The sequence below is a fragment of the Uloborus diversus genome, chromosome 3 (assembly GCF_026930045.1).
Source record: "Uloborus diversus isolate 005 chromosome 3, Udiv.v.3.1, whole genome shotgun sequence".
NCBI classification, from domain to species: domain Eukaryota; kingdom Metazoa; phylum Arthropoda; class Arachnida; order Araneae; family Uloboridae; genus Uloborus; species Uloborus diversus.
Window position 1 is genome coordinate 76,940,673 of NC_072733.1, and position 26,265 is coordinate 76,966,937.

General features: G+C 31.4%; 1 protein-coding gene across 1 annotated transcript in view; it reads left to right on the top strand.

Moving 5' to 3' along the window:
- Positions 1–25,742, top strand: part of LOC129219462 (serine hydroxymethyltransferase, mitochondrial-like) — a 109,009-nt gene extending 83,267 nt beyond the window's left edge. The window contains exons 10-12 of the mRNA XM_054853856.1: positions 4,125–4,280; positions 8,022–8,129; positions 25,285–25,742. Of these exons, the coding sequence (XP_054709831.1) occupies positions 4,125–4,280; positions 8,022–8,129; positions 25,285–25,415 (395 nt within the window). The 3' untranslated portion in view covers positions 25,416–25,742. The remainder of the gene's footprint in view (positions 1–4,124; positions 4,281–8,021; positions 8,130–25,284) is intronic.
- The last annotated feature ends 523 nt before the right edge of the window (positions 25,743–26,265 follow it).

Genomic DNA, 26,265 nt, shown 5'->3' on the forward strand with positions numbered 1-26,265 from the left:
AATCATTGCACCGCTGTACACCACAATTCCGGCTTCAATTTCATCTCCTTTTTACCATAGACGTGGCCTCTCTATGTATATTTCTTTACTCTATATATGGTGATGTAACTATCTATGCGGAAAAAATTTTAAAATCCGTTCAGTAGTTTTGAAGTTTACCCCGGACATCCGGACAGAAGTAGTCCTTTATGTATAAAGATAAGGATGCAATTCCTAAGAAAGCCATAAATGTCATGCTTGCTCCAGAGAGGCCTTGATCCAAAATTTACATTATGATTACTTTTAATATTGCTGTTGTTAGGCAACGAATTTTCTTAACAATGGATTTTATATTTAATCATTTTATGGGGAAACTACATGAAATTTACTGTTTTCCACCATAACTTTTTAAAACTAAGTTTTTAAGGAATAAATTATAGCCTAAATTGCTCCCTGATAATGTAGCTATCTATGTGGAAAAAATGGTTAAAATCCGTCCAGTAGTTTTGAAGTTTACCCCGGACATCCGGACAGAGATTAGCCCTTTATGTATAAAGATGAGGATGCAATTCCTAAGAAAGCAATGCTTGCTCCAGAGAGGCCTTGATTCAAAATTTACATTATGATTACTTTTAATATTGCTGTTGTTAGGCAACGAATTTTCGAAAGAATGGGTTTAATTTTTAATCGTTTGATGTGGAAATTACATGACATTTAGTGTTTTCGATCACGACTTTCTTAAACTAAGTTTTTTAGCAATAAATTATAGCCTAAGTTGTTCCCCGATTATGTAGCTATCTATGGTGAAAAAATGGTTAAAATCCCCCCTGTAGTTTTGAAGTTTACCCCGGACATCCGGACAGAGATTGGCCCTTTATGTATAAAGATAAACGCTCTTGCAAGAAATGATTTAATGCCGAAAATTGCACAAAATTATTACTATATAGGTAATTAAATATGTATTACCTTTAAAAGTGGTAAGTTAGCCATTTTTTGTTGAATTTTTGAATATCATGGCTTCCAAGTTCCATTTTGATTTGGTTTTGGATATTATCCCTTTTACGAAATTTTTTTGGATTTCCTCTTTTTTGCTCTGTCATCTCTGACCACACTCATCCCTGGATTTAAACTGGGTTCTTTTGGTTTAAACACTTTTTGTAAGAACAATTTTATTTTTAGAAAGTCATAAAGATTTTATGAATTAATTGTTAATGAATATTTAATACTCACATTTGTGCCTAATTTCTTGATGATAAATTAAGAATTCAATTAAGAATAAAATCTTGTAATTTCATTTCCTCATAAGTAGAAATTTTTATAGGGGAAATATTGTTTGTGAAAATCTACAACTACTAAAAAAATATTACACATATCTGGACCTTGATGTAAACAAATAATGAAAGACATAATTTGTTCTGAGAGTTAAGACATGGTAAATTATAAATAACTTAGAATGAAATCGTGTAAATTAGTTTCCTCATAATTATAGTTTTCTAGGATAAATAAGTAAATAAAAGTAAAACCATGTATTGTTCCATATTCTTAAGCATGGAAAGTTCACTGGCCTCAAAAAGTTAAGGTACAACCGGTTTTTGCGTCTAATTTGCAAATGAATGAATGTCGAAACAAAAAATTTGGAGGATATATGCATTAATAGGTTTTTTATTGAATGCATCATAGAAATTTGTATAAGTGTATTGCAAAAACAATTTATAACGAAAAAAGCAATCTTTGCAGAAAAGTCCATTCTTGAAGAAAACAGAACATCACAGTGTTAGGTAGTAAAATGTCAGAGAAACAATGCAAAAATGAGTTCTAATAGGAAATGTGTCCCCCTCTAACTTGAATTCATTGGCGGCATCAATTTTCCATGCTGTTTATTAAGTTGTTGGACACTAGAATGAGAAGTGAAGACCAGACACAGAGTAAGCCTTGTTCCAGTTCATGTAACAACATTGGAGGAGGATTTAAAGCATCAACCTATCTGCCAAGATAGTCCCAAAGGTGTTCTATCAGTTTCAGGTCTGGAGATCGAGCTGGCTACTCCATTCCTCCCAAACCCTGATCCTCAAGATACTCCTCAACAATCCAAGCTCGGTGAGGTAATGCATTATAACCCATCAGAATGAAGTCATTATTAATAGTGCCAGCATATGGGCAGACATGGATCAAGGATCTCATCCCAATATCTCAGACCAGTCAGAGTTCCTCCATGGAACACATGCAGGTTGGTGTGACCACCGAACGAGATCGCTGCGAAAACCATGATTTCACTAATCCTATAACTGTGGTCTTTCAACAGTTTTGGATTGATGGTATCTATTGCGCTGTTCCCTCCAGATCAGTAGACGCCTTGAATCACTCTCCAGTGTAAATCTGGACTCGTCTATGAACAGCTCAGAAGCCCATTACAGCTGGGTCCAGGAAACATGTTTTCTCGCCCAGCATAAACGGATCCTTCGGTGTGGTCCGTTTAGGGGAACACACACAACTGGTCACCTTGCATAGATACCTGCATTGTGAAGACGATTTCCCACCATAGTAGCCGAGATTCTTCTTCCTGATGCTGCAAAGTGATCTACAACGAGCTGGGGCACAGTAGTGGTTCTTCTCCTTTGGACCAAAAGAACTAGAAAATGGTCTTCTGCAGGTGTTGTAGCTCATGGTCCGCCTGGAACAGGTGTTCCGGACACAGAATCTTTAGATTGGTATCGATCCTAAAGCTGAGTAACATTATGAGACACATTGAAACGTCTAGCAACATCGGCCAGCGACAATCCCCTTTCCATCCAACATTCTGCCACCTTAATGAATCGGGTAAACAACCTCTCTGAGACATTTTCTAAACTCTATTGACTATTGTCACCGAAACTGCCGACAACAGTTGAAAATTAACGCAACTTACACACAAAAGTACGAAAGCTCGATATTTGCATATTTTTTTCTCACTCGTAAAAATATGTTCTTTTTTCTCATAAATAAATTTAAAGTTTGTTATTCTCATTAATGCAAACTATGCATTTTATTGTTACTGCCATTTTTTATGGTGAGCTTTGAAAAACATGTTGTACCTTAACTTTTTGAGGCCAGTGTATTTTGCAGTACCTACAAATGAAACACAAGTCTGATATGCATTACATATCTTTGAAAGTCAAAAGATAAACACATATTTTGTTTCAAGATTTTAAAAAAAGTTACAGATCATGAAATAATTACCTGATAAGTACACTTATACAAATAGCGCAAATAGGCTTTGAGAAAATCATTATGTTTTTCATTGTAAACATTATTTCTCCTGGTTTAATGCATTTAGGAATACAATTTCTTTATTAAAAAAATAATTTTAATTAAATGCCTCCAATAAAAAGACAAGTTCTGAAGTCTTTCCCAATCCTATTGTATTCCTAATTTTTGATAGTACAAATGCAAACAATAAAAATATTCTTTTAACATATTTCAATAATGAAGACTTTGTCATAAAAATAATATTTATTGATTCTTCTACCATGAACTTAAAGTTTGAGTAACACAGGAAACAATTATAATTTTAATTATTTTTAAGCAATTCATCATTTTTATGCAAGTTTAAATTTTTTTAAAAAAAATTAGGTACATCTTTGGTGAAATTGTGCAACAGAGAGCTGAATCTTTTCAGTAAATGTCAAAGTATGATAATGTTATACTGTAAATATGGTGTCTAATAGTTCAGCTTGTATTAAGTGCTTAATAAAATGGGAGTTTTATAACATTAAATATCACAAAAGTAATTTCTCCTGATTTATGGGCGGCTGTGGCAAATTGAAAGTGGTAAATGGAATTTAAATATCTGTTAAGACCTTAAATAAATGCTAGCTTACTTTATTTATTAACTAGCTGCATTGCCCAGCTTTGCACGTTTATTATATTTTGTAGTTATTTTGTTGTATTATTGTTCAGGTTGAGTGAATTATAAGCACTTTTAACAAGTCTCAATGAGTTTTTCCTCTATGTTATTCACAACTGTATGATAGCAGCAATTTGGCCTAAAAATACTTATTAAATGCTACGGAAACTATACCTTTTATTCTCTTCATAGAGAATTAAAGTACAATTTTACTTAACATGTAATTATTGCATTCCTTTTTCAACCTGTGTTTCATTTTTAGGTGGCACAGACAATCACTTACTGTTATTGGATTTGAGACCTAAAGGTCTTGATGGAGCAAGGTTAGAGTGCGTAATGAATAATACTAATATCACTGCAAACAAAAATACTTGTCCTGGTGATAAGTCAGCTTTAGTTCCTGGTGGAGTTAGACTTGGTATGTTTATTTTTTTATTCATAGGCCATTTCTCTATTCATAGATCTTTTGTTTCCTGATTGTTCTTTCCTTTTTTATATGTTATTGTTTAGTCAATGATTCTTTTCTGACCTAGAGCTATCTTTTAAGTTTGTGCATTACATTGCTGTCAACTTTTCGGATCAGTTCAGGAGTTTCCCTAGTTTTGATGCTTTCTCACAAAATCCATAATGAAGTAAACATTTCTCAAATTTTCATCGGAAGAATGAAATTCTCTGAAAAGGGTTTTTCAATAACTAGAATTTCGGGAGACGTTCCTCATTAAAACCGTTTACCCGCCAATGTTCCAAAAATGGAACATCATATTTAACTGAAAATTTTTACAAGAAATAACGTTAAAATAAACAACTTTTTTTTAACACAGTTTAGTCTTATTTCAAAGTATTTTTTGATTTCCTGCTTGAATGTTTATATATTTTCAAGTATTTATTGCGATTTTTCAAAGATGAGTGTTTTTTTAGCATTTTGCAACTTTTTCTTATAAAATTTACCAAAAATTGGCTTTTTTAGAAAATGTGATGATATTTATTATAGTTGTGAAAAATACTTCAATGTATGATTTTAAAATGCTTGTAGAAATGTACAATGATATTTCCAAAAGGTGTACCCCTTCAAAATAGCATGTTCCAATTTTGGAACAATGGCGCTTTTAGGGAGTCAAATTTTCAAGAAGTAAATCGTTCAACTTTAAAGGGGAAATTTCATTTTTCGTAATATATGTTTCTTTTTTCTTCTCATTTTGAATGTACTCTGATGTAGATGTTGGCAAAACCAAGTAAGTTTATATTTTGAAAGGATATGACGCTTCGTTGGCAAAGAAAATAATAACAGTCTACTGTTTGACAGACTATATGGCTCCGAATCCACACCTGCTCGGACAGCTGCATTGTCACGTGATAATAAAAAATAATATTAGTGAGCGTTTTATTCTTCATATTTTAAATGCAGTTCAATAATTCGCTAGCTTTGTTTTCGAGCAAAACGAAATTCTGTTTGACGTATACCAACTGTTCATAAATGTTAAAAAATGTCTACAAGATTTCTTACTGTAGAACAAGCTGTGGCTTATTTAGAGACATTGTCAGATTCGGATTTGTCAGATGTAGATATATGCCAATTACCCCCTGATGAACCAGGCAATATCACTGAGGAAGAAGACGTTCTAGAAGACGAGTTACAACCTATTACTCCAATTGATGTATGCGGACAGGTGGACATTTTTTCCGCCAACTCTCGTGAAAATTTAACAAAAAAATCGGAGGAAGAACAAAGTCTGAAATCATTAGATAATAAAAGTAAAAAGCGAATGAAAACGGAAAAAAGAAAAAGTTGGGATTATCAGGAAGTAAAAGTAGAAAAAGAATGAAAATGGATTTAACTTGGGAGAAGAAAGCTAATTTTCAGAAACTGATTTCGTCAGAAAGTATTGAACCGCTTCGACACGCATTTCCGAATATAGTGGATTTATCTCCAATTGATTTATTTTTTTAAATTTTACCTTTGCAGTATGTTGAACACTTAGAAATATGACAAACTTGTATGCATTGCAAAAAGGAGAATCAATAGATGTTGACAGAGATGAAATCCTACAATATTTTGGTTCCGTTCCTTCTGAAGATATGTATTGGAGCAGTGCAGAAGATACATCTGTGCCAATTGTGCCAACAGTTATGCCTCGAAATCGTTTTCGAAAAATAAGAAACAACTTTCATTTGATGGACAACCATGAATTAAAACAAAATGACAAACTTGGAAAAGTATACCCTATTTACGAAGAATTGTGTAAAACTTTTAACAATTTGGTGTATTTCATGAAAAATTAAGCATAGATGAATGTATGGTTCCCTACTACGGTCGGCATTCATGTAAAATGTTTATTAGAGGAAAACCAATAAGATTCAACTTCAAAATTTGGATGCTGTGCTCTTCAAGTGGATACCCATATTCCATGGAGATTTATTCAGGCAGAAAAGAAGGATCCCCTGATGTGCAATTAGGATCCAGAGTTGTAAATGATCTATTATCAGTTTTGACTGACACGTCTAAGCATGAAGTATACTTTGATAACTTTTTTACATCATATGACTTAATTTCTCAGCTATCAAAAAAAGGTGTACGAGCAACAGGAACAATCCATGAAAACCGAACTGGCCATTGTCCACTGAAATCCAAAAAAGCCTTTCTAAAGAAGATCAAGGAAATTTGACTATCGATCTGATGGATCAGTGTACATGTACAGCTGGAATGATAATGCAGTGGTTACAGTAGCATCTAATTGTTATACACATGAGTCACTTGCATCTGTAAAATGTTACTCAAATGCGCAGAAATGCAAGATAGATGTGCCACAACCTCATCTTATCAAGAGATACAATGAAGGAATGTGGGGTGTGGACGTCTTGGATAAACTTCTAGGGAGCTACAGACCTCATTTGAGGAGTAAAAAATGGTGGTGGAATCTTTTTAGTAATGCTCTGAATATTTCAGTTGTAGCTAGTTGGTTACTTCATTGTGAGTTACATGAAGTCAAGATGAAGCATTTAGAGTTCCAAAGAGAAATAACAACTCACCTCCTAAGAAGAAAAGTACGAGTGGAAAGTCATCCAGGGCCTCGTTGTCATTTACATAAACAATCAAGAATGTCTGATGGACAATATTGTGTATCTGCATCCCAAATACGTTTTGTGGTGTGCAAAAAAAAAACCACTAAGAAATGTTTCCATTGCTACAAACGACTTCACCAGCAATGCTTCCTTTCATAACATGGGCATTAGATCTTTCTGTATTGGATTTTCTGAATTCTGGTATGTTCATAAATGCAATTTAAAATATTATTTTTTCCGTAATAAAGTATGCTAAGATAAAAACTGCATTCAAAACCTCTTAGTTTAAAAAAATTCTCTGAAAAAAAAAAAAAAAAAACTTCATGCAAAGCGCCAATGTTCCAAAAATGGAACACACTGAAAAACATAGTAAAAAAAAATTTTCTGGAAATTTTATTTTATTTCTGTATTTACTAGACATAAATAGACATAATTTCAAAAAATTACTCAAATTTGATCTTCCGTCAATAGTTCGGCGGTTAAACGGTTAAAGCAATCACAATCAAAAGAAACAACACTTTTTCATACACAAACATGAAAATTGTATAGCCGATTAAAAATTGTGAGTGTCAAATCATTTTTGAAATATTTTAGTTTTGTTTGCCTTCCTTATAAAATTTTTTTTTTCAAAAAAAAAAAAGTTGTAAAACGTTTCCAATTTTTCTAGGAATTTCTAAAATTTTCTCTACTATGTGAACTTTATTATCTCTTATAAGAGAAAATAAACTTATGGCTCTTTTAAAACATTTTTTAAACTAAAATTTGTGAATTTTTCTTCTTTTTTTTTTAAAGTTCCAAAATGTAATAATAGTTATCTTAATTTCCCAATTTCAAACCCAGCCGAATTTCTATTTGCCCAATTTATAGTCTCGTACAGACTTAAATTAACAAGCCCATACTTATATTTTAGAAATTCTTTACTCACTTTTTTGTCATTAATTTTATTCCCTAATTCTCATTATTTTTTTATTTAATTTATTTTTACGGCAGCGACTGTGGTGGCTTAGTAAAATCTTTTTTCTTACCTTTTTTTTAAAATAAATGTTAGCTAAAATGTTGAACTTTTTAAATATAAATGTTTTATTCATTTTTCCGTTAGGTGCACCAGCTCTAACGTCACGCAATTTTAAGGAAAAAGATTTTGAACAAGTTGTTGAATTTATTCATAGGGCAGTTCAAATTGCCCTCGAAGTAAAAGGAAAATCTGGTATGTTTTTTTTTTAATATTGATATTTTTCATTGCTCTTTTTACAATCATACATACAATACAAAACACTGAATAATTTAGTTACTGCTGAAGTGAAGAATTTTTTTTTTTTTTTTTTTTGTTCGTTTTAGTTCTCAAAAAGTAGCATTTAAAAATGAAAGTTAAATAAATAAATAAAAATAGTTGAAATCTGAACATTGAAAATTTATAATTTTGTATTAACTATAACGGTTATGGGTCAATCCACTCAGATTCACGTGATGAGTGTGCTCAACTATATTGGTTTCGTTTGATAATCACATCCCTAAAAGCCACATGTGAAAATTGTTTAAAACCATTTTTATTTTTTCTCTGCTCTTAACCTTTGTTCATCAAAAGTTTTTGCAGTCAAAAATGAAATTTTTAGGCTTTCATATTTTGGCCCAATTCTATTTGAATTGCATTCATGCCTGCTAATTTTAAATTTTTGCATTGAATAACTTAATATACTGGTCTCACATGCTAAATTATATAGCTCTAACTTTATTGAAATAATAGCAAGAGGTCAAAGTTCAAGGCAAATTTGTTGCTAATTTCAGCAGTCCATAATTCTCTTTAGGGGACAGAAACACAAAATAAAATATCGCAAAAACTAATTGGTATGATTACACTTATGTGAATATTTAACTGTAATAATGTTTTTTTTAAACCCTTTGTAGATTACATCACTCATAACTCAAAAAAAAGGACAAAATCATTTTTAGACCTTGAAAACTAAAAGGGAATGAAATTAAAACTAAAACTTCTTTGTCAGATTACTATTCCATTCAAGTATTATACATGCTGTTAAGACTTTTGTGTTTTGCATTCGTTAAAAAAATACAAGTACTTGAATTTGCATAATTTCTGTTAACACACACACTAAATCAGAAAGAAAAAGTATTAAAACATCATTGTACATTCTTACATCAGGTATAATATACACTATGTTGTATAAATATAAAAATTATAATTCCAATTTGATATCATAAAAATATTTGGACACAAATGGGTAATATATATTTGATTTACAGTTCAAGTAGTTCATAACATGAACTAGATTGATAACATGTATCATACACAAAAAATTCCAATGCATGCAAACGTTCTCACTGTAAATTAACTTATGTAATTTGAATGTATACGTAATTTGAAGAAAGAGAAAATAAATAATCAAGAGCATTTTTAAGTTTTTGTTCAGGAGTATATTTGATAAAAGTAACTCACCCCACTTTACTAGACAGTTCTAATGATAACACCTACATGGTGAACTAGAATGCTTTACCAAAGCAAATTCATTAACTGATTGTTTGAAACTTGTCTAGGATCAGATTAATGAAAAAAAAGGTACGCAGAAGTGATTAACTCATTTGAAAAATATTTTACAATGCTGAAACGCCAAAATTTAGTCATAAACAGACTACATAACCAGTTTATAACAATGGGCATTTTCCTATGACGATTTTTTAAAACAATACACACTTTTTCGCTTGTTGCTAGAGAACAATTGAATCGGTAGTTTGAAGAAGGGAACAAGCGCCAAAATATGAACATTTCAATTTTAGCGGTAAAAAATCGTTTGAAGGTTGGCTCACAATTATGGCAGAAGAAGTATACAAAAACCTATCTCTTCATGTGTGGAATTGAGTTTATAAAATTCATCAGTCAGAACAAAGGAACAAAGACCGAACTAGTTCCCTTGTTCCAACTGATGAATTTTGTAAACTCAATTCTATACATAAAGAGATAGGTTTTTGTATTCTTCTTCTGCCTTACAGTGTGAGCCAACCTTCAAACGATTTTTTTACCGCTAAAATTCAAAATTTCATATTTTGATGCTTGTTCCCTTCTTCAAACTACCGATTCAATTATTTTACTCTGAGTGTTCTGCAAGTAGAATTCCCAATACAAGTGGTAAGCATCGTTTTCCCCAATAAGTTCAAATGCACCCAGACTAAATTTATTGTCCCCTAGCAATAAAATTTAAGAAGTGGGAATTACGTTTCAAAAATCATCACAAGAAAATGCCCATCATTGTCAAAAAAAAGTCACATAGCCTGAGTTTATGACTGCAAATTTGTTGCTTTGGCATTCTCGAAGATTTTTCAGATAGAGCCAATGTATATTTTTTTCATTTATCTTATTAGTTTGGTGGAGAGATTAAATCAAGTGAACTTATCAAACCAAGATCTAATTAAAATAATGCCATTCAAGTTGCAGAGTGTAATAATAGGAGTCATGTGCAGGAAAGAATCATTGTAGTTGAAATTATCTTGCTTTATTTTTCTCCATGGTGATATTATACAAATGATTTCCTCAGCGAGCTATTTACATATGAAAAATATGAATTGAAAAACGTTATCTCTCAAAACATTTCTAATTAAATAAACTTGCATAACCTATAATACTCAATCTATAATATGACTAAATAAAGAGTCATTTAACTAATCGAAATTCAATAAAGTTAAAATTAGGTTAGCTATTAAGTTAACATTTTTAAATTGCACATTTGAGAGTATAAGAGCAAACAGCGGACTCGGCTGACCAAGCAACTAAAACTACAGAACCTTCAACAGAGAGAGAACATATCACCTACAGAAACATTATATATAGTCTGCCAAAGTCATTTGCATTGCATTCAAGACTCTCATTCCCAGAACGGGAGCCAATGAAATGAACTGGAAATTTTGTCAATGCTTGACACGAGTCACGGACGTGTCTAAGATTCGAAAATACGTCACATTCATTAGATTAACATTTGTGACTTTGCAAGATGTAAGAAAACTGGGAATTTACTAAAGCCAAAAATTTTGAAGTAATATTATATGGTTAATAAACATTATAAGATTTCATAATATCATTTGGAATTACCAACAGATCTGGTTCTGCAATTTTAAACCATCAAATATTGAATGTGTGAGTAATTAATTCCAATGCAACATGTATTTTTTCGTTATTAGAATTGTGTACAACAACTGAATCAATTATTTTAGAAAAGGAATAAAACTTTTCAATAGTGTGAAATACACCGCCAGCTCAGTCATTTCCAGCCGAGGACTGCAGTTTCGTGCTTATTAGCACTCATCAGCCTGGCATAGGAAAGTGACTGAGCTGGAGATGGAAAACCTCTTAAGGAAGCCAAGAGTGCGAAACAAACTGGTAGCTAATATAGAATTAGCAGACTAGACGAGTGACCGAAGCTGGCGGTGTATTTCACGTATTTCTGCTTTAGCCCTGGCTAATGGGCGGTAATTTACTGAATATTTTCAATAGTGTGTTTATTTTATTCATAAATAAACTAAATTCTACAAGAATTTTTATGACTAATCTAGCTAATTGTGGATTCATTACCTAACCTTAAATTACGTTTCATTTTGTCTGTGAAATTAATTTTTTTTTTTTAAATTCAGGCTTATGCTCTTTCTGCAATCAATAACCTGAAAGGCTAGTTTAGAATGATGAAAATGTAAATCAAGGGATACAGATTTGTTTCAAGCTGATTTAAGATAATTAAAAATAACATAACACAGTGACAAAAATAATTACTGAAGTCTGTATGCATCAATTCATTATCTTAAGAAAATACATATTGTATTTCCCTCTATATCTCATCTTGTTTTGTGAAATAATGAAGTTTGGTGTAAAATAATAATAAAAAAATAGACTAACCAACTGAGGGAAAAGCTAAAGTTTCACATGAGTATAAAACTATTCATATTCCTCAAATGCATCCTCTATGGAAAATCTTCTTTTTCTATCCTTCTCTTACCTAGTTCTGTATACCAATTTTGATGTACATTAGCATAATAACATGATTATGTTCAAAATTGCACTGAATGATCTTGATACGTTAGTTCTTCTTACATTATAAGATTTTTCCTTTTGTACTCAATATTGGCAAAGGTAGTTCAGCTGACAAACGTTACTTTGCAGTAAGCTCTTGAAAACTGTCTTTAAATAGCTATCCTGAAACTGTTCCTATGGTGTTCTATCGAATATTTAAACGTCATGAATGTTGAGAATTGAAAACATTTGTTGTCCAGTAAAATCTTTCCCCAAAATCTCAATTTGGGAGATAAGTCTTCTTAAAAAATGATGGCAGCTGTTTTACAGATTTCATTGTTTTCAACAGATTTGATGGCGAATCTTGATGTAATTTCAGAATTTCACTTATAAGAGATTGGATTCCACATGGTAATAATCTGTCATATCAGTTTAACATTTGTTTTACTGTACCAAAATCCTGGTCGCAAAGGACAAACAAATCTCCTCTCAGAGGAAAGTCATCAGTAATCTTGTTGAATTTCTTCAAAGTTATTTTTAGAAAAAGTCTCCTGCAGTGTTCTTCTTATTTTGATTAGCGCATACCTCACTGAAAGTATACAGTTTTTTACAGTTCCTAGAGTGATGTAAAAAAATCCCTAAGAAATTAGCAAAGTTCATTCTGATACATTTCATTCTTCACCCCCCCCCCCCGACCCCCAAATTGAAGAACCTACCATTATCGTAATAATATTAAATTAAAGGAGCTACTTGCTTTTATTTTATTACTGCCAAAAATCTAGTTCTTCTATAATCTTGCCGTATATACACGTTGCGTCTTACTATTCCTTCATTCGCATTTAATGAAGAAAGTGCGTAAGTCCGGTATTTTTTCCCTTTCTACACTAAATGAAAAATGTAGCTCCTAAATAAAAGGCTTTGTTGTACAAGGATTGACTTCCCTTGTATACTAGTCTATTTCCCTACAAACAGATATGGTAAAAAAAAACAGCTAACTCAATTTTGCAAAATATCAGTTGAGAACACTTTCTGAAATCATCTATTCAACTGAGTGAGTTCATTTTATCTAATGTACATGTTAACAAAAACTTTAAAAATGCACTTAATTGCTTTTTATTCTTCTAAATTATGTGTATATTAAAATTACATAAGTTAATGTACTGTATGTTTGTTTATATTGCAAATTTTTGTGTATGAAAAATATTGTCAATCTAGTTCATATGTGAACAATTTAAAATGCAAACAAAATATAAACTATCCATTTATGTCCAAATATTTTTGTTATCAAATTGAAATTCAAATGTTTAGAATTGTGTTTTTTCAGAATAGAAATTATGTAAGGTATAACATACCTAATGTAAGAATGTGCAATGATGTTTTCATACCTTTCCTTACTGTTTTACCCTTAACTGTAGAAATTACCTGATTTCAAACAACTATGTTTTTCTAACAAATGTAAAACGCAAAACAGAACACACTGCATGCATAATACTTGAATTGAATCGCAAACTGTCACAGGAGTTTTAATTTCATCCCTTGTTGGTATACAGGGGTCTATAAATGGCATTTTTGTTATTTTTTCTTAATTTCAAGGAGCTATTTCAATAAACTACAAGGGGTAAAAAAAATACACAATAAATTTTCTCATCAGTGTGATCCCAGTGATTAGTTTTTGCAATATTTTATTTTGTAAATCTGTCTCTTTAGAGAATTTATTGAACTTGGTAAAAAAATTTACATTTGACCTTGAACTTTGACCTCTTGTTGTTGTTTAAATTATTAAGTTACAGGTATTCACTTAGCATGTGAGAGCTGTATCTTATGTACTTTACACCAAATGTAAAATTAGCAGTAAATATAAAATGTAAAATTTGGGTAGAGCGATTTAAATCTTAAATCAGTTGATTTCTTTAAAATCATTAATTTAAATCATGATTAATGATTAAAATTTTATAAGTTCAAAAGAATGAAGGGCTTGAAGTTCAGAGTATTTTTACTAGAAAAATGATAAAAAAACAAATATTAATTAAAGCAATCTTACCAAAAGAAAAAAAAGTTTAATTCACATTATTGTTGAATAAACTAAATTGAAACTGAAGAAAAGTAAAAAAAAAAAAAATTATAGCAATAAAGTTAAAAAGAAAAGAATTTGCAAAGGTTGTATGAAACAATGTTTCTTTTCAATGAAATTAAGCAGAATAAATTAGATGGGATAGTTATGTGTTAAGTTTATTTTTAAATGAAAAATTAAATAGCTTATCATACAATCCTTTTCAACTTCCATTTTATCAAAACAGCAAAATAAAATACGCATATCAATAACACAAGAATTCTAAAAAAAATGTTTGCTTTTCAGATCTTGATGAATTTTATTAATGATTTAAAAGTAAAAAGGAGATTTTTTTTTTTTTAAATCATGCATTTTATTTCAGGGTTATTTTTTCAAAACAAAAATCATTATTTGAGAAAAATAATTTAATGCTCTATGTTATTTTTATTCTTTATTTTCACAACTAATATAATTCTACATTATTTATTTATTTTTTTTATTAAAAAAAGGGAAGATGTTGTTTAGATGATTATTTTAAAAAATCTATGAAATAGATCCATCTGGATATGGGTTAACTTTATTGTAGCTCAGATATGCACCTGCAGTTCATGGTTAATACATGTGGCTAAAATTATAAAATTATCCAATCTGACCAATTTCAGTTATATGTATTTTTCATTTTTCATTGGAGAAGAATTATCTGATTTAGACATCTAACTTGAAGAGTTTAATTTATTAGTATTAAATATTACTTAAATTACATTTAAACTTCAAAAATTCGATTTGAATAAAAAAAATGTCTGATTTAAAAAAAAAAATAATTTTTTTTTATCAACCCTGCATAAAGATAATTCAAAGAGATTTGCACCAAAATGGTTGAGCAGCACTTTTTTTAAATATCCCATGAAACCGTATTGACCCTTATACATTTGAATTTTTTCGATGACTTCTATCCTTCTTCAGTTTAACTCTTTTACCGTCCTCTACTGTCTGCAAAAATTTCTCATTAGCAGTCTACTGTTTTGCTCTGCATGTAGTGCTGTTTTTTTTTTTTTATTTATGTACAGCTCTCACTTTCATTCATTCAGAAAGGATAGATATAAATGAATATTAAGTAAATTATGAACAAATAATATATGATTATTATTTTGAAGAATGTGCACTAGCTGTACATAATCACTAATTTTTTCTCTTTTTCTGCTGAGTAGAAGCTGAAGTTATGTTGTCATGTAGTTTACGCATAAGGGTCATTCCATTTGGATCACATTCCATTGTCAAGTGATACAACATTTGAGAAATTTTTTCACTCACATTTTTTTATTTCTTTGAAATTTGGCTCATCGATTGTACCCTTCAAGGTATTCAAAAGTTCAAATTTTTAGATTTTTATCTCTTTTTTTTTCCATAAGGCTTTGATTTTTGGAAAAACCCTCTTTTTTTCATGGATGCTTGAACATAAAATGGACAATAACTCAGCACCAAATATAGATTTGGTAAAAAGCATTTTAAAGTACATTATTTGCTGTTTAATATGATATGCAACATGACTAATTTTGTAAAAATTTTCATTTTTTAAAATTTAAATTTCTCAGGAAACATATAATGAATTTTTTTTTTTAAATCTCCCGAAAAGTTTTGTGTATTGTATCTTCATTTGTGCAAAATTTCAAGTTGGGATCTCAATGGGATCATATTTTTATGAATTTTTGAATAAAATTTGACTTAAGAAATAATGATATTTTTCAGATTTTATTAAGTTAAATATGGGATACTCTTACTGGGGTGATGGTCAACTGAGTAGTAAATAAACATGACTATGCTTGAAGTGAACTGACATGAACTTGTAGATTGGTGAGACACTCCCACCACCACCACTTTTAATCTTTTTTTTTTTTTTTAGTTTTCAAAATGTAAAAAATAAAATAAAATAAAACAAAATGAATAGTAAACTTATTTGAATGTGGTAAATGTTCTTTAAGAGAAGTATATCCCCCCCTCCCCCCTACCCATGCATACGATTAACACTATACTAGTATCACGCTTCACCTGGTATTGAGAATTATTTTTACCCCATATGTTTTCCTTTTTTCAGACGAAGTTTTCTTTTTAGATCATAGCTTCACAAAAGTACTTGATTAATTCAATATCTGATAAGGAAAATTATGATTCATTTCATTCCCTACCCCCTACCCCAGCACCAACCCTCAATTTCGGAAGGAGGAAAGAAATAGTTTGCCCCAAGATCATAGTGAAATAGTGTTTCCCCCATGTTGTTTTAATGTTTTTCTATTCTTTTTGCACAAAACTACAAATAAATCAAAGTATTAGATCATATATCTGTCCACACACAACTTCCTACACCATCTGGAGAACAGCTGTTTTTACTTTTCTTTATTTCTTGTATTATTTTCAATTTCTGTTGTGAAGGAGAGTAATGCAACGAGCTATATCTATGCATATATTAAAAGCAGTTATATATCGAACAAACTTTGCTCTTTTGTGCGTAACCTTCCAGGTTGTTAAGCTTCATTCCAGATTGCCTCCCCCCTCCCCCACACTCACTCTACCATCCCGCTTTCCGAAAAAAAAAAGCTGCAAATGAGTGGGGTTCTATTTAGTGATGTTCCCATCAATTTTTCTAAGGGTATACTCCCAGCAATGCATTATACACAATATGTGTATTAGGGTGGAGTGAAAAAAACGAAATTGAGAAATATGTTTAGCCTGTATGTGGAAAAGTTGCCTCTTACCAAGCCTATTTATCATACAAAATTTCAGCTAAATCGAACAATATCTTTAGCTGCCCATTTGAGGTTAAATTTTAAGTATTTAGCCTCATTTTTCACCAAACTCGCGAAAATGAGCTGACAAAATATTATTATCTCCATTTTAAATCTACGAATAGTTGAAACTAAACTCTGGAGAATTAAATATTTAATTTATAGTTAGTTGAATGACTTGGGTAATTGCGAAATGGCCTTCAAATGTGCATCAAGAGCGCACATCGCTTATGCTGTCTCAGCTCTGGTTTGTCCTTTCTTTGCGTTCACAGCTATTAACTGGGTTCTTTTTTCTAGTTTGTTGTTTTTCTTATTTAAAATGTTCTATTTAGTTTGAATTATTTCAAACTATTAAGTTATAACTTCAAATGTAAATGAAGAGGCTGTTTTTACATCTAAACAGTTTGAAAAAAAAAAAAAAAACACACACACACACACACAATTACAAGTCAAGATTTTTCTTCACCAAAGTAAATGAGAAAGTATTCACTTCCAATAATACACAATGAATTAGGTTTTATTTTATAGAGTATGTATACTATAATAACATATTCTGTTGAAACTTTCACGTTCTCTGATGGGCATTTTCTGGAAATATATACCCGAAAAGCTCTATTAGCATGTTGTTAACCTTTTGCAATGATTGTATTCTTTCTAAACTCTGAATTATTACTTCAAATGTAAATTGAAGACACTGTTTTTACATGTAAACAACTTGAAAGGAAGAAAAACGATTTCAGTATTTTTTTTCCATTTATTATTTTTTAAATTAAATGTCTGACGTATTTCTTCTTTTTATTGCTTGTGAGATTGATTACTAACGTTTGTGCCCTACTAAGTGCCTTATTCCTGCCCGATTTGATACTTTATATTGACACCCAAGCAGTTTCAGAAATTGTTCGTATCCCAGACTGTAGGTTCGTTCATATGTGTGTGTGTGCGGGGGAGAGGGGGGGTTCAATTTTCAGCATGATTCCCTCTCCTTAATGTGGTAGTCTGTATCTGCCCCTGTCCGATAGATCAGCCTCAACTATAGTAAATGCTGCTTTAAAAGACATGGGAATAATTACCAAAGAAGTGTAAGGAAAGGCAGTCGATCGTAGCAAAATCAGAAGGTTAAGAAGAAGAAAAAAGAAACCATTGACTTGAAAAGAAAAATGAAGAATAACTCTTCAGCAGAATATGATGTAATTTGACGGTCGAAGAGGCAATACTTTGATTCAAATTAAGGACTGAAAAAATAAAGCTAGAAAGACAGCATAAGATCAAGTAATTTTACTTTACTCTTATAAGTGTGATGTACTGTAACCTCCTGCGTCTGGTAGCACTCATGAGATTAAGATTAAGAATGATAGCATTTTGAAAGAAAAATATTGATATTTCTGAGTTAAGAGCTATGGGTTAAGTGCAAACTGTGATCAATACATGTTTTTGAAAATGGAGTTATAAGGAAAAATGAGATTTACATTGGACGTTCGTTGCAGTGGTTTATTTGTTAGTTACATATAAATGAATAACCATTATGCCACATACTATAACATTACGGTGGAAAAACAGCCCGGCCAAAGGGATATTGTTTAGAAATTGGGGACAAACTAGAGTAATGTGAAAAGATGACTGTGGTAAACTTTGTAGAGATCAATTGCCTATGTCTACGAAATATGGAATGTAATTTCGAATGGAGATATTTCAATCAGTTCGTTAAGAAAGAATACAGTCATTGCAGACGACAACTAATAGATCCCTTCGGTTATATATTTCAAGAAAATGCCCATCAGAGAACGTGAAAGTTTCAACAGAATATGTTATTAGAGAGTATACTCTATTATATTAAACCTAAATCATCACGTATTATTAGAAGTGAATACTTTTACAATTTAAATGAATAATGTATAGTCATGTCAAGAAAACATTATATTGGTCAATGCCGGCCAACAATAGAAAACGCGTGAGAGAGCTGAGCCCTCAAGAGCTTTAAACGGGAAAAATGGCTAAACTTGATAACTATGTTTAAGAATTTAAGATTACTTCAATAAATTTCTATGGAATTCAGCTGCATTTTTAAAAATTGACACTTATCTCATTTACTTTGGCGAAGAAAAATCTTGACTTGTAATTGTGTGTATGTGTGTGTGTGTGTTTTTTTTTTTTTTTTTCAAACTGTTTATATGTAAAAACAGCCTCTTCATTTACATTTGAAGTTATAACTTAAAAGTTTGAAATAATTCAAACTAAATAGAACATTTTAAATTAGAAAAACAACGAATTAGAACAAAGAACCCAGTTGATAGCAGTGAATGCAAAGAAAGGACAAACCAGAGCTGAGACAGCATATGCGATGTGCGCTCTTGATGCACATTTAAAGGCCATTTCGCAATTACCCAGGTCATTCAACTAACTATACATTAAGTATTTAATTCTTCAGAGTTTAATTTTAACCATTCATAGATTCAAATGGACAAAATATGTAATTATACAGGGTGGTTATAATTAAAGTTACCCTGTTCAGACCCCTCTAGTGACCGTTCTACACATTTGATTTCGATGAAACTTAGAATGTAGATTATATAGGCCATGGGGTGTAGGAGTATGCAATAAAAAAAATTAGTTCAAAAATCTACCACCAGGGTAGAAAAGGGCGCATGAATCAAATAAGACAAAGACTGTATCACAAAACTGATTTCATTTACAGAATTTGTTCAATGTGTATTCTATCTGCGTCAATCACATGTTCAAAACATGTTATAGCATGAGCCACAGTTGCATGAAGGGTTTCCCTATCAATAGCATGAACATGGCGGCTTATGCTGTCCTTTAGGCCTTCAGGCACCGTCCGTATGCTTCCACCGTAGACCCGATCTTTCAGGAAGCCCCACAACCAGAAGTCACACAGATTTAGGTCCGACGATCGCGGGGGCCAAGCTGTAGGAAAATGCCTAGAAATTGTCCTGTCAACACCGAAATGCATCAAAGCAGTGACTTTACTGGAGGAGCAATGTGAGGGGGTGCACCATCTTGCATAAAGACAGTTGAGTCCAAACACGCTCGTTGTTGCAAGCAAGAATAACTTGCTGCTCAAGAAGTGCGCAATATCGGGGACCTGTGACCGAACACCTTTTAGGACCTTAGGGTGGGATCTCATCGATGAAATAGGATCGAGAATGAAATCACCGTTGAAACCACACCATACAATAATGTAATCGGGATGCAGTAACTGTTCATACACAACATTGTTGTTGCCAAATGTTTTACGTGTGTAGAGCGCCCTATCGTCGATTTTTGAACTATTTTTTATTGCATAATCCTGCTCCCCATGGTCTATATAATATATGTTCCAAGTTTCATCGAAATCCGATGCGTAGAACGGTCACTAGAGGAGTCTAAATAGGGTAACTTTAATTATAACCACCCTGTATTTTGTCAGCACAATTTCGCGAGTTTGGTGAAAAATGAGGCTAAATACTTAAAATTGAACCTCAAATGGGCAGCTAAAGATATTGTTTGATTTAAGTGAACTTTTGTATGATAAATAGGCTTGGTAAGAGGCAACTTTTCCATATACAGGCTAAACATATTTCTCAATTTCGTTTATTTCACTCTACCCTAATGTGTATGCATCATATACATAATGTCTAAAAAATGTTTGAAAGCATATGGCGTATCTAGAGTATACACCTGGTTCTTTTTGTCGGTTAAAGTTTTCCCAACTTTGAGTGTTTGTGATCCCCCCCCCTCCTTTTTATGATTTTGAAAACAGTTTTGAAAGAAAAAGATAAATTGTGTGATGGTGCGAAGGGGAAGGGGGAACTTACCAATCTACAAGTTCATCCCAGCTCATATCAAGCATAGTCATGTTTACTTACTACTCACCAGACGATCACCAGTAAGAGAGCCACATATTTAACTAAATAGAATCTGGAAAATATTGTTATTTCTTAAGTCAAATTTTATTCAAAAATTCATAAAAATATGATTCCATTGAGATCCCAATTTGAAGTTTTGTACAAATAAAGATAAAATAAACAAAATTTTTTGGGAATTAAAAAAAAAAATTCATTATATCGTTTCTAAAAAATTTAAAATTTAAATTTATATTTTTAAAAGTGAAAATTTTGCAAAATTAGTCATGTTGCATATCATATTAAACAGCAACTAATGTACTTTAAAATGCTTTTTGCTAAATCTTTCTATCTATATTTGATGCTGAGTTATCGTCCATTTTATGTTCAAGCATCTATGAAAAAGAGGGTTTTTCCAAAAATCAAAGTCTCGTAAGTAGAAAAATAGAAGAGATAAATATCTAAAAATTTGGACTTTTAATTACCTTGAAGGGTACAATGGGTGAGCCAAATTTCAAACAAATCCAAAAATGTGATGAAAAAACTTTGGATCACTTGACATGGAATGACCCTTAATGGCGCGAATAGTCATAAAAATCCAGCAGAAAAATAAAAATTAGAAATAGAAAGCCTCATTGCTGCTGACATTTATAAGGTGTTAGAATAAACAAAAAAGAATTCTCAAACAAGTTAATAATTTCAAAGCATTTTAATTATTTAAAATTTTTGAAATGTAGAATGCTTGTACCTCGTTATGGTCGCGTCAGAATTTTCACTTGGACGCGTTACAGACAACCAAGGGGTTAACTTGCAACTTTTTGGTATTATTTTAAAAATTTATAAATTAAATAAACTTGTCACATGTTGTGAAAACTATTCGCTATGTATTGGAGATTTTTTGAAAAAAATAGTCACATACAGGATGTTCCGGTTTAACCTGCAGGACCTCTATTTTCGCAACTGTTTGTCCTAGATGCATACTTCCAATTGCAAAAACGTTCAAAATTGGAGGCCAAGAAAGATATTGAACCACTTTAAATTTGTGGTCAATAACACCTTTTTATGGAAAATATAGCGGTTAACAAGGGTTCAAAATTATATGAGTGCATAGAGTGTGGTTTTTCAAATTGATAGAGGTTTTGTTGTGTGTTTTTGCCTGTCATGGCATAACATTTGAATTTATTTTTTAAGAGCAATGAAAAATATAAATATTTTGTTTTATTTCTTTGACACCCTGTCATTCTTCTGAAAGTGCAATAAGTTCCAATCTCATCTTCTGTATGGTCCTTTGACTCGACTCCTTTGACTCGAACTTTGAACTCGAATATCTCCTTGAGTTTTAGGGCGCTTTCCCACTTATCGATACGGCAACGATAAATCGTGCACGATTGTCGTTATTCGATATCGGCGCAAGCAAAATGCACTAACATATGCTACGCGCTTTTCCACCTACCGATTCGATGCCGATTGTATCGTCTCTGTTAAGCCGATATCGTTTGTCGGACAATTTGTGTCGGAACGCACCCGTCGTTCCTTTTGCATCGGCCCGGTAACCACTTGTCCGTTCACTTTTTTTTTTGAAGGAGAGTTGGCGTGCAAGTTTGATGTCTGTGTCCTGTGTGAATTCATAAAACGTCTTTGCCTGTGTATTTTTTTAAAAACTACAGGGAAAATCCGCAGGAAGAATTATTTGGATTTCTGGATGACGAATTCCCCATACTTTTTAATACATAAATTGAGGCGTACCATATTAACTTTGGAAAAAAAGAAAAAATATATATTAATAAAAACAAAGACTAGAGTTTAATATGTGTGGTAAGAACAGTACTTTTGACAGACTATTCATTCAAAATTTTCATTTTCCTTGCTTGTTGCATTCCAGGGAAAAAATGCTACCTTAAAATGCTGTAAAAGCACTTATTTTTTTCGATCCCGTCGTAATAGCGAGAATTGAAGCCTCGCAATTTTTTTCAATTTTATTTATATAGTAAGAGTTTATACTGTTCATAGAAAATTCGCCAAACTTTAAGCTTGCAAAATCACGAATATTTTCCTTCTCGCAAAATATTATGACTCCCCAAAACAATTACTTTTCGTTAGTTTAATTTTATTTTAGTTTTTTGAATTTAACTTATGTAATGCTCATTTCTAAATGTATACCCTGAAAGCAAAAGAGAGAAAGGAAACATTACTTATTAAAATCTATCCCTTAAAAAATTTAACAATATTCCCCTTTAAAAGTTTTTCTTCTTGCACCACTAGACCTCAGTAACAGTTTTCATCATACTCAGGAGGCTCTATTTACTGTTATGTATTTTGTGAAACCAAATGTTCTTTAAATAGAATACTTAGTTTCCTCTCAGATGATAAAGAGACTTCTGATAGCAGTTACCAATTCTCAATTGTCACTAATCCGGACCCCCCCCCCCCTGACTCTTATTTTTTTGCAAAAACTTGCTCAAATTTTTGTTTGAAGACGTCAGTTTTGTTTCTTTTTCTGGAGACCGTGTGCGGTCAATAGGACCTCAAAGCCTCCCCCCCCCATCCTCATATCCTTACTAAAACGGTTTTTTTTTTATTTGAAATTCGAAAAACTTTCAGGAGAAGATCTCCCGGTCTCTGGAGCTCTGTTCTACTTTTTTCTGACATCACCCCCAAAAGACAGTCCAAAATTACTTTCTTAGAACTTGAAAAATTTTTGTGCATTCTTTTCCGTCAAAGTGATAAATTGCGCATAAAGAATCTCAGAGTAAAACTTAGGGCAGCAGCCAGGGGTGGACCAGGGGAAGCACCGTCTGCCCTGTGACTTTTTTTTTGCCTCCCCTAAGCAAATATTTAAGGGGGGAAAATACACCTTCACTATATTAAATTGCGTGAGATTTTTAAAATTTATTTATTTTTAGCCTCTGAAAAAAAATGAACGAAACAAAACTATTCTGATTCTGTTTTCGAACTAACACATCGGTCCCGAAATGTGTATTAAATCGCCTTCAATAAACCTGCCTTTAAAATATCATGCACCCAGTGTCTCTTTATTAGTTTTCTTTTCCTGCGGAGGTGAAGCATAGTAGTAGTTAAATTGCGCAGCAATTATGGTACACGTGCGAGCTCTCTGCTGTCTCGAAATGAAGTGTGCCGGGAAATAACCGGTTTGGAGAAACGACATCGGTGTAGTGGAAAAACAGTGCAATAGACGACACGATAACGTACTCTTCGTTGCATTATTTACCGGCCGATTCAGTCATTGTCCTGTCATTAAGTGGGAAAGCGCCCTTAGTCACACAAAACAGTTTTTGTGTTAGTAATATTTTTCAATTTTGATTCTTTCCCTAAATATAAATTAGGGACCTAAGGCCCATATAAAAAGTTAATTTTTTCATTGTTTCACTCATTTTTATTTTTGCTTCAATACCTTATCTCTGCATCTGATTTTGAACATTTTTGCAATAGGAAGTATGCATCTAGGACTAACGGTTGCGAAAATAGAGGTTGTGCAAGTTAAACCAGAACACCCTGTATATGTGTGTATATTGAAAATATAATTAAATCTTTTTTTTTTTTTTTTGTAATCATTAGTAGTATATTGAAGCATTACAACATATTGTGCTTTCAGCAATATAAAACAGCATATTTTTAATTGTACAAATATTTCAGCTTTAAAATCTCTTGATAAAGTTACATCCAAACTTTTTCATCTGAAGTCTAACATAAAAATGTCACTTTTTCATATACAGCATTAATTATTGCTTAAAATCTCAAATTCGAAATACATCTCCACATTCTAATGTTTTATTTCTTTAAGATGGATGTCCATGGTAAGAAGTGCTACTACAAGCCTCATTTTTTCTTCTTTTTTTGTGTATGTTTCTTTTACATCTAGAACTAGGCTAGGGTGTCAAGGTTACTGCCAAAATTTCTATCCCTTCTTTGAAAATTGTCTGCATGAGCATTCAAAAAGCTTAAAAACTTGAATTTTAGCTTCTGAGATTCTTACTAATGACTGATATGTATTTATCACTTTTATTTCACTTTTTGATAAAAGACACTAAGCAGGATAATATGCTTGCTAGAATGTTTCTTATGAAATCTCAAACCTGAGAGAACATTAGTTTCTTCAAATAGTTCTAATTCAAACTAAATGCTTTTCTGAAGTTAATTTTAGTATGCAAAAGAGTACTTCTAAAATAGTGTTATTTGAGAATATTATTTCATCTTAAACCAGAAAAAAGCATAATTTCTACCATATATTTTATTGATGTTTGTCCTACCTTTTTCATTTTGCTGAATTTCTCTCTTTATCTCAAAATTTTATTTGTGTAACTTCAAATTTTTTTTATTGTGTAACCTCAATTTGGTATTTTGGGTTAGTTTGCATAAAAACAATGTATGTGGTAATTTAATATGATATAGTGGTATTTAACAATTTTATATTTATTCTGAGTGTTGGTCAAAAAATTATGAAAATTTTTAATTTGTATATATGATTGTGTATAATATTTGAATCTGCATTATTTAACTCTGAAGGAAAATATTTTGGATTTTTGGTTTTAAAACCTGTAAATGTATTTTCTTTTTTTTAAACTTTAAAACTCGTGAACTGTAATAATGTTAAGAAAATGTAAAATTTAATAGAACCGTGTTTCAATAAGTGTTTCATTTCCTTTTTTTTTTCATCTGTTTTGTAGGTCAAACAGTAAAGGAGTTTAAAGCTTTCTTAGAGACTGATGAAGACATGAAAAACAAAGTTAATCTCCTACGGAAAGATGTAGAATTATTTGCATCTCAATTTCCTATGCCTGGGTTTCATGATCATTAAATGTTTCCACAAGTTCCTAATATTTATGATATAGTAATATTTTACTGTTATTATTGTGTTTTAATTTATTTTACAGCATTTATAAACAGTAACAAGCTTTTCAATTTAAAAACATGAGACATACATTGATACATTGCCTAAAAATACTATACTTGAAGCAGATAAAATTGCTGATAACGGATTCTGAAACAAAATATAATGTAGAATATCAAAATTTACTGAACAAACAGATTTTTTTAAAAAATCTTTGAGGAAAATCAAATGTTTCCAAATGTATTGTTCTCTAATGTTGCCAGTGTCATAAATAAAATACTTTTCATTTTTGTATATTAATGACTTTTTGTTTATATTATATACACTATATGACCATAAGCACTGGGACACTTTCAAAAATTCAAATTTTTACGAATTTCTCGAGAAATAAAAGACCAATTGCTCTGCATTTTTTTTCACCTAAGATGTATACTCACGCTGGCATTTTCCAATAAAAATTAAGTCTATTTTTCATTTAGGGGACGAGCAACAAATTGAGGAAACAAAAACAGGTTTTTGATCATTTTTCATTGTAAATAACTGGGAATAAGCTATAAATTTCAGAAATAAGTTAAAAACTTATCTAGAATTTATTTATATATTTCCGTGAAAGTATCTCTTATACCCACGGAGATATAAGCATTTGTTTCAAAAATGCATTTTTTTTTTTTTTTAAGGTTTTTCGGCTGGTATCACGTAGTGTTTCCTGTCAAACGTTACTAAACTTTCAGAATGTTTCACAGCGTATTAGAGAAACATAATAATGCAATTAGAAGTTAAAATATTGAAAAATTAATGAAATTTGAACGTTGAACAC